The 10,548-nt window shown below is 30.1% G+C and overlaps 1 protein-coding gene across 2 annotated transcripts; it reads right to left on the bottom strand.

The window, feature by feature from the left end:
* Positions 1-2,029: 2,029 nt before the first annotated feature.
* LOC118197177 (uncharacterized) lies at positions 2,030-10,324 on the bottom strand. Of its 2 annotated transcripts, none has more exons than XM_035368685.2 (2): positions 10,170-10,324; positions 2,030-4,127 (listed from the first exon to the last, which is right to left on the bottom strand). In XM_035368685.2, exons 1-2 carry the CDS (start codon positions 10,170-10,172, stop codon positions 3,468-3,470), a joined length of 663 nt encoding a protein of 220 aa, XP_035224576.1. In that variant the 5' UTR covers positions 10,173-10,324; the 3' UTR covers positions 2,030-3,467. The 2 variants fall into 2 exon arrangements, with proteins under 2 accessions (XP_035224576.1, XP_035220922.1); XM_035365031.2 differs by lacking the exon at positions 10,170-10,324 and adding an exon at positions 6,517-6,539.
* Between the last annotated feature and the right edge of the window lie 224 nt (positions 10,325-10,548).

Below are 10,548 nucleotides of genomic sequence, written 5' to 3'. Positions count from 1 at the left end.
TGAAAATTCTTCTCTTATTAAAATCTTTGAAACCTTAATTTAAGATATCGCTAAGCATTTTAACTCTAAACTTTGGAAGGATGATTTCATTGGCGTTCAATATGAGCATGTATTAATAGAAGCAATGCTTGTAATTTCCTGTTACTTTCTCAATTTTCTTGAGAGAATTTAGAGTTCTATGCTTAATGTTTATTAATGTTAAAATAATCCTCTTCTTTCTACAATTGTTTTGATTTCAAAAGATCATAGAAAAGCATTTGAATGATTATTCGCACATTTTTGCTCAAATTATATTGAGAAATTGAATCTCAAAATTCAGAAGCTTTAGTTAAGTACTTCCTTTACTAAATTTCATGTACTGTTTCTTGATATATACGTATGCATTTTAAAAACATTGTTTTCTTAATTTTTTTAAATCAAACGTAGATTTTAACTTTTATTTTAATTAAAATGATTTAATCGTAAACGAAAGTTTTTCCTTTTTAAAATTAGCTTCACATGAAGAATTCGAAACTTTTGGAATTCGGAATCAGGAAATTTAGAAAGAAAGAAGTTGAGAAAATTTAAAATTCATTCCATCTGTACAAATAAAGCTACAAAATCCATTTGATGTTTGCTCTTGCTAATGATCGCTCAGTTATGTTCATGAGCTTATTTTTGAACGTATTAGATATGGATGTCTTAGTCGGAAAATTAAATAATTGATAAAGATTGGACTAATCCTAATTTTTTTTAAATCCGAATCTTAAAATGTTCTCAAATTTTATGAATCTTGGATTTCAAAAAATTCATAATTCACCAAATTTATGTAATTAAACAAATCAAAAGCGACAATGAAGGATAAAATACATTAAAACATAATCTCAAAAACATGACTTAGCAATTATTAGCAAGATCAACCTCAGATGGAATCCTATGCTTTGTTTGCAGAGATATGAAATATCCTAATTTTCCTCAAATTCAAATCTTAAACTTTTATCGTATATTTCTAATCCTTCATATAAGAATAAAAATTAAAAGGGAAAACAGAATTTGTAATTAAAGTAAAATTTTAAATCTGTATTTTATGAAAATCAAATTTAAGAATACAATTTTAAAAAATACGCCCATACTTGCTAAGAAGCTACAAACGAAACATAGTAAACGAAGTACATAGTCTTTTGAATCTTAAGATTTATTTTCTCATTCTATTTTGACAAAACATATTTGAGTAAAAGAGTTTTACATCAAATTTTTAACAATTTCCAGATTCTTTTAAAATCAAAAAGAGGATCACTTGAAGAGTTAACACAGATAAACATTAAGCACAGGACGCTAAATTCTCTCCAGAAAATTACACACTTTCCAGAAAACTGTCACTTGCTGCCGTCGCAAGGTTTTATTGGTGATGTACGTACACAAAACCGTAGCAACTGCGTTCGGTGTTTTAATGAACGTTTAGACTAGACGTCAATGAACTAATATTTCCAAATTTTGGAGTTAAAACATTTAATAGGTTTTAAGTTTAGGATTCGAAAGACGCTAGAATATTCGTGTTAGTCCTGTCTGACAGTAATGATGCAAGCCCAATTAAAAAAAAAATATTGTCTGGTGACATGTTGAAAGTTAATGATAGAAAAAGATGGGCAATAACTAGTACTATTTGAACTCTTAAAAGTTAAAAATAAATTTGCATTTTCTTACAGAAACGAAAATAGTAGACATATTAAAAATGAATAGAAAAATAAGACTCAAGCTTTAAACAGAAACAAATATTTGCATAAAGTTCAAAGCTGTACATAACCAAAATGCAGCGTTTTAGACAACATAATACTATTCAGTTATTTATACTGCCTTAATCAAGCTTGTAATAATATTTTATAACAACTACGACGAACATTACTTTTGTTCTCTACAACATTGCTTTTACCATTTTCATGTTTTCTTGAACCGAGAACAATGTTTCGATAATCATAAAATATAATATAAGTTTTCTTCTATAACTTTTTCCTAACCTGGCAAATATTTCAAATAAAATAAACTGAAAAAATTTCCTTCAAATTCTTTATTTACATATGAATATTAAAGGCGAAGGTTATTTTTACTAACAACTTAGAATTTAAAAGTGACAAAAATGTTACAGACTTTTCTCGTTATCTATGAAAACATTGCAGAAATAAATTGAAATACAGAGAATACCCATTTGGGAGTATTAGATGCACTTGACATAAGTATATTTAGAACATTTCAAGGAATGGGGAACAAGAAAATATGATTACAATGAATATTGGTTACCAATGGTACGTATGAATTATTTTTTCTTCCTTTATACTTTATACTGTTACTATGTACTGTTTAAATAACTAGTTTATAATATATAGCTATCTGTATATGTTCATATATATAATTATTTTATTTTTAAAACTATACATGCGCTATCAGAATGATTCTGTAATGAAACTAAATGTAAATTTAGCCTAAGAGGATAATTTTTGAAAAATAATTAAGTGAAATAAAATATGTTTTTAATAAATAAATGTCTAGTTTACCCCAGATATTCAAATGATCATCTGCCATGACGTGGGTAGGATATATTATTGTATTTTAATGAAGTTGTGGTGGTAATAAAAGAAATAATTTTATTGGATATGATGAAAGTTCACATGAAATTCACCATGTACATATAAACTTAGATAAATCGTAATTCGTTTATTAACAATTTAATTAGTAAGCAAAGGATGATGTTTAAGATTTACGGAGATAATTATATTTCAGAAGAATTCTTTATTAAAGCCAAATGGACACTGAAATCAAAATATTTCTAATGCGGAATCCTATTGCAGTTAAGATATGCCATTAGTGAATTTCAGTTTCATATCTGACACCTGAAATTAATTTTGGCAAGTACGAGGAAGAGATAAAACGGTACGAGTTTCCATAACATTAGAGTAAAGATAATTTCTGGAAATTTCTTTCCATTCAAATGTAACAGCGGTTAGCTGATAGGAAGAACTGATAAAATATTGATATTAATTATTTTAGGTGATGGAGGGAAATGACGCTTATCCTTTAGAAACTGGCAAGAGCTTCTGTCTGTTAGGAAAGTCGTCTTTATACTCGTCTGCGGCAAATATTAAGCGCATGATTTCAGTGAATTGAATTAGGAAACTACATGAATATGGTAAATTCTGAAAAGTCCCAGATTTCACCAGAAAATAACGTTGATGAAATTAACATAAACAGACCTAACGCAGTTGAGTTTTTCAGAATAGGAATACATCATAACTGTTGATTTTCCTACCTTTGATTCCAATAATTAGTATTGCAATGGAAAAACATTTAAAATGTGCTCTCACCACAACAGCACAAAGAAAAAGTTGCATAACCTTTTAAGGATTTGATGAGTATTTTTAATGCTTTGTGATGATCATCATTTTTTAGTTTTAGTTATACCACTAAATCCTGAAATTCTTTAAGCTATCACAGTTTTATGTTTCTGAAGCCGCAGCATTGTTTCTGCGACTTCCTCGAGATGGTCTTCTAGTAGCACCTCCAAACCTCTTTTTTGGTGCAGGTTCGGTTGATTGCTCAGCAGAATCCGCAGATGTCTTTTCAGAGCCTGAAGAATCTCTTTCAGATGCCTGAGAAATATTTCGCCGTCTTGAAGAATTTCTAGATGGTTTGGAAGTAGTTGTTGAAGTTGAAGGAGATGCAAGAGAGTTTTCATCAGTTTTTTTCAGATCATGGCGATCTAACTTAGAGCCCCTTCCAGAACTTTTGCGTGCAAAAGTGGGTAAGGTGGGTCTAGGTCTAGTTTCTCCGCTGCCGCGTACATGCACTGGTCGCGGTTTCCTAGTACCTCTTGGCACAATAAAAGGTGGGCCTCCTTGATTAGTTCCTGATTCCTTAGCTGATGCTGGAGAATTAGTTTCTGACTCTGCAGGCTGAGTGCTGGGTTGTTTTGCAACGCTTTCTGGTTCTGTGTCTAACTTTTGGGGACTGCTTTCGCTCTCAGGTTCATCAACAAGTGGAGGACTCTCTGTGGTTGGCTTTCTTCTTCCAGACCTCCTTCTGCCATCTCTTTGAGCCTCAGCAATTAATGCTATCGCAAGAAGTGCAATGCAGAGCGACACCACAGTTTTGGAAACCTTTAAAACAAAGGGAATAAACATATATTTCAAGTAATAAAAGGAAATTGTTTTAAAATTTCAATTGTTTTTTATGGAAATTATACTTTTCTATATTTCAGTAAAATTTAAGAACATAGAAATTATTCTGAGATATAATTTCTCGCTCAAACTTTAAAGATTTGCAGTTTCAGGCTTAATGAAGAATTCTGTGCGTATAGAAATTACTAAATATAGAATTGTTCTCAAGTGCATCAACTGGCACTGTTGACACATTCCCTAGAAAGTTCTATTTACAAGTAAAACGCTCAAAAATGTTGTCTTTTACCATCAAAATTCATTGATTTCTATTCTTACTGAACAAAAAAACATATATTTTTTCTTATAACTTCAATTTATTTAAATATATACTAAAAACATAACTTACAGGGATAGAAATTATGAAACTTTGATTAATAGGTTCAACGAATATTAAAAACAAATCCTTTTAACTTTCAGTATCTAGATCTTCAGGTAATGGTTTTCAAATTAAATATAACTAAAAAGCTTTACTAAGGTCTAGCAGGTGAATTAAAGCAGCAAATTTAAAGTAAAACATAATGCTACCTTCTTGTTTAGTATGGTAAAATTAAAAAAAATATATTTGTTAGATATCAGTCTGCTAGAACACGTCGTGTAATATTATATGAAAGACCCACAGGTCAACAGCTTCTTTTCTCCTGAAGGACGACAAAGAATTTCAGTGCGTTAGAGGAAAAAATATTATCAACTCTAAAAGATAATGCAACAAATTAAATATTTCTCTTTTTCAACAATAATTGCTTACCTTTGATTATTTTGACAGCAGATTATTGAACACTAGCGGACTGCTGATAAGTAAAGCAAGAACGTAGAGGAATTTTACTCATATTACGAATAATATAGGGAATCCAAGAAATATAAGGAACATCAAAAGATGAAATTCCCCACAATAAGATCTGCAAAATGTGCTTAGAAATGTAAGGAACACCAAAATTTTTAAAAGAAAAGAGAACTAGAGAACTACGTATTACGCGTTGCAAAATATTTCCATTGCCTAGAAATAAATCCGGAAAAGGATCCATTTTTCGTTCATAATAAATATGCATTCAAGTTATGCCCATTTTCTGCTTATCTCAGGTATATGGATTACAATATCTATAAAGTTTTTAAAACAAACTATAGGAAATCAACTGCTGAATGGTATATAACTGTAAACAGATTTCTGAACCGTATTTGTTATCCTTGAAATTGTATTGGAAAGAAGTAGCTAGCCTGCATCCTCTTATATAATTTTAATGACTTATACCAAGCAAGCAGCCATTCTTGAATTTATTTAAAAATAGTAGCAGGAGCTATTATTTTATTCTATTTGGAAATTTTATTCCAATAAGGAAAAACTGTGTTCGTATAGCAGGTGTGATGTTCTAGTTAGATAAAGTTATAACATTAAGTAACATTAGATCTAGTAATTAAAGTGGAATAAAATTAAAAATGGTGTAAAATAATTTAAGCCATTTATGATATATTTATCAGCTCAAAATATTTTAGTACTTAAGTTTCAATTTACTTTTTCCCAAGGCTTTTAAAATTCCTATAAATTAGTTTTAACTTTTTTCTTTTGATTCCTTTTTTCTCAACAGAGAATCTTCTCTTCCACTCTAAAACTATTTTTACCTTCTAAAGAAAAGGAATCTATGTCTGCCGGCCTCGAAACATGTAATGTTTTATATAATATCTTCATTAATCTAAGGCGGTTTTTTCCTCATCGTACTGCAAATTTAAGACACCCCATTATAAAAAAATATGAGAAACTTGTTTCGTATATTTCGATTGATGACTGGTCAATTAATTAAGATGCACCTTCAAAAACTTTCTAAAAATTTGGCTCCTTTTTGCATGTCATATGAAAAACTGAAACATTCTGAGATCAAATTTCTGTATTACTTTAAAAAATATATAAATAATTTGTAAGCTTCAGATACAGAAATTTTCAAACAGCTTGGAATTTTTAAAATGGTTGTAATAAAATATTCAGGAAATATTTACTTGAATAACTCATTGTCTACCTGAAGTTAAGGTGCAACCCATATATTAACATTCACAATTATCTCAGATATTTTTAGCAGAATAACATTATCAAGAGAAGGCTTATTTTCTATATTAACCTCGGTGTTACGAGCATCTAAATTTTCGTTTTCCAAATTAATGGCGAGTTGACAATTGATAATTTCACAAATAACATTTCCGCAAGAACGCAAATTGCAGATTGACTGAAATTGCCTTACGTACTAATCTATTTTCTTTCAAACATGAACCATTAATTTGTTTTTGTTACAAGAACATGCATTTACTTCAAAAATAGGATAGTTAGAAATGGTTTTTGCAGTACATTCATATTTACTCTGAATCAATACTGAAAAATGCTGGATCAGTTTGCGGAACGTGGCTCTTTAGTCAGTATGGTGATGAGCGGAACTGGCTGCCATAGGGTTGGATCCCGGGTTCGATTGTTAGGAGAAGGCATGGATATTTGTAATTTTCTATCTATCCCTTTAGCAAGGCTCCCTTTAGTCAGTGTAATAGCAGTCTATCTCCTGCTATCTGACAAAAAAAAAAAAAAAAAAAAAAAAAAAAAAAAAAAAAAAAATCCGGAAGTTCAGTAGCTTTAAAATAGAAATTTCAGGAATTTATATTAAACTATACATTTAATGACATATTTTTTTTTTAAATTTGGCAGTTGAATTCAGAATGGCTCGGTCTTAGTAAAAAAATTTGTCAAATGGAAAGTATTCCTTAAATCGGAAGACATTAAAATAAATTTAAATGTGTGCAATGAAACACAAAATTTGTATGCTAAATATCACTTTGAAGATTTCAGTCTTAAATGTTTTTAATTATGTTTTAAAAAGTATTAAATTCTTCATTTTCTATTTTTTATGTCATTAGAACTTTTTCTCGTAGACGCAAGATAAGAAAGACAGTCGGTAAATATAATTTGTTGTATTTCCTCTTTAATTTCAATATATGGCCCAAACAAAACTTGTTTCCTTATTATCCTATAATAGTGGAAATTTGATAAATCAGTGTCGATAGACACATAATCTGAAACCTGGTAATGCTGAGAAATATCATTCCTATCTTCGACAGTATTTCCTCCATAGCTTTCTGTGATAATGGGAATATAATATTCGAGTGCACTTTTTAAATAAAAGTCCTGAATTTCTAAAAATATTACTGACAGTGTTTGATGTCACTTATTCCATGAATTTCGGACAAAACTCACTTTTCGGACTTTTCGGACAAAAGCAAAAGAATAATTAGAATTTAAATGTTGTCACACGACAGTTCTTTCCAAATCAATGAATATTCAGCTGATTAATAATTTTCTGCACTTCATTTCCGAATGAATTATTTCTGTATTTACAGCCTGCAATTTACATGCACAATTTAGTGAGGAGAGGAAAATAAAAATTTTCAAATCCGAAAAGCATAATTTGTCGCTCGAGCGGGTTACTGTTTATGAAAAAGACTGCTTTCCTTTTTTAAGCCCATTATTTTGCAAAACAAATCTTTTAAATAATTAATAAATAAATTTGATATCATCCATGATATTTTATTATGATTGTGCTTTGTAGGGAATGATTTAATGCAGTTTGAATTGAGCCACTATTCTTTGAAAAATTAATTTTAAAGTTGAAACATTAAAAAAACTGGCAGTTAAACACGAATGTAAATTAAACTGAGATATTTATTGCCATTTATAGGCAAAATGCTTAAAAAGTGATTAAGTCGAGCGATTACTAATTGACGGATTGCTAGATCACGATTAGCCTGTCTTTTTAATGTAAAAGGAAATATGGCTTTCCCATTATAAAATTTGTGTTAGAAAACAGCAGACCTAATTTTCGAGTTAAGATTTATGTTTCCAAAAGTGGTCAAGGTTATTCATGACAAGCATTCGGGGGCTATTTGTCTTTCGTAACGTACCAGGGCGCAGGGCACTTTATATGAGGGAATTCTCATCACGCATGACACTGGTGTTGTCCTTCCGGTTAACCTCTGCAATCGAAACCGGGACGTACCATCAGTATTCTGTGGTGCTATCTTATGACTACTAGAGGGCAGACTTTTTTAAAATTAATTCGTTAGACCAGAAAGAGTAATTATATTTTCTATTACCACATAAGTATAGTTGGCTTACAGTTAGTAATCCTTCAGCTTGTAACTTCATAAAATTCTGAATTAATGGATTCTGACAGTTCCTTATATATAGTAAATTAACAATGGTTCAGTTCTATCCATAGCATTACATTCTGATTAATAATTAGTCATACATTCTGAACTTCATATGAATGCGGCCATATGAAGCCCATACGCTACATAAATATATTATTAATTTGAATAATAATAGTTCATATTTTTATAAAGAGCATGTTTATTTAGAATTTACAGAAGCAGTTTAAAGAAATTCATATCTTTCGCATATCACAACGCTTACCAAAGTAAAAAAAAATAAGCATAAATATAACCTTATAAATCTAATTACTTTAATCATGTAACTGTATCCGCAAACTGCTTAATATCGATATCAGCAAACTGCTTAATATCGATATCAGCAAACTGCTTAATATCGATATCAAACGCGCACTCTTAGAAAGTTTTCTCCTTAAATCTTTCAACTGCGTTTATAAATATTCTCCCACACTAATAAAAGAAAACATTTACGTATTTGTAGCTTTTGATGAGAAAGATTTCTGTTTCAGGTGACGTGAAAATAACGAGCATGAGTAATAAATCTGTAGGTCTTAAACGTCTAAACACTTTGACACCTTTTATGTATCAGCAACGAAGTTATGTGTGTTTCATTCCATGTTTTCACTACTAACACATTTTAACAAACACGTTAACGCTTACATGTATGCATGGATGAGGAGTCCCATGAACGTTAATTAATTTACATTCCAGAAAGATACAAGTGAACCGTTTCATCACTCACTTTGCTTTGCTGCAGAATTCAAGCTGAAAATAGGGCAGAATGAAAATTTAATGCTGCACACATAAACTATTTGATCCCTTAGAAGAAATATGACGAAAACAAGAGTTCAGCTTAAATATTAGTATTTTACGCGTATGATATATTGAAATAGTAACCCAACATTACTTAATTATGATTTCTATATGCATTTTAATTGCAGCCGCAGATACTTTGTCTTCTATTCAGTTTTACAGTATTAAAAGTTGAAGTTCTTGTTTACTGCATGAGTGATTAAATGTGATAAATGTAAAATTTTCAAAAATAGAAATATTGCATATTAAAAAAACTACAGCTGCATATAATGCAATATTTATCAAAATATTCACATTTTTATGAAATTATTATTTTGCTTTATTTTTATAGATAAGCAATTACATTCTATCTTTCATGTAAAGTTTCATAGCAGTTTAAAGATTAAGATTTAATCTTGTAGCAGATTGTACCAGATTTAATCTTGTAGCATAATTTAACATTTTATAAAGCTGCTATTTGCAGAATGCAGTTTGCTAACTCTCTGTTCGTCATACTCATTTCCTATACAGTGTAAAATTCATAATGCCGGTGCCATGTATCTTTCAAAATAACATTAGCAGAGTCATGCAATTTCAAGATCGTCACCAAAAATGTCAATTAACTGTTTTCAAATTCATAATTACGCTTTTTACGCTATCTTAATCTCATTAACTTCGATGAGTGCAGTTTTAAATTTTAATTCAGAATCCTTTAGTTGTTTTAAGTTTTTTCCTTTAAATTTATAGCATTTTCTTACGAATTATATGTATTTAAAATCCTGAAAATAATTGATATAAATATTGCACTGCTAACTGTTGAACTAACTTTACTCACAAAAAATTAGGAATATTATTTAATTCAGCATATTTGTCAGTATTTTTTTTATTCGAGCTTGAAAATAATTACATGTATCAGCAATATATATATATTTGGTGACAAATACCTTTCAGTGTAAACAAACATATGATGTCAAGTGAATTTAGAAGAGTACTTACCATTTTTAGAGGTGTTCTGCAGGAGCTGGTTACGTTGGAATGACCGCTTTTACTGAAGTAGACATTTATACGGACCAACTAGTTGTCCCAGTAACCCTCTGGAAAGCAACCCTCAGAAAGTCGCCAAAATTGCGAGATTTTGAGTTCACCGCCTGCTTTCTTCAGACCGGTTGTAAGCTACTTGTTGACCATCCTGAGCATTTCTTCGGAAGTAAATAACTGAAAGAGAAAGGGAAAATTCAGAAAGAAAAGAGAAATCTTGTTTTGTTCTGAATTTCACTCAAAATCGCGTAAGCATGATCACCGCTTTCAATCCGTGTCTCCTGAGGACATTACTGTGAATGTGCTTAATAAGTCATTATATATACCGCAAAATATG

Source organism: Stegodyphus dumicola, chromosome X1 (assembly GCF_044657685.1).
Source record: "Stegodyphus dumicola isolate Sdum_Otavi_A_Nest chromosome X1, ASM4465768v1".
Taxonomy (NCBI): Eukaryota; Metazoa; Arthropoda; class Arachnida; order Araneae; family Eresidae; genus Stegodyphus; species Stegodyphus dumicola.
Note: the sequence above shows the minus strand (reverse complement) of the source record. Positions and strands in the feature narration are given on the sequence as shown.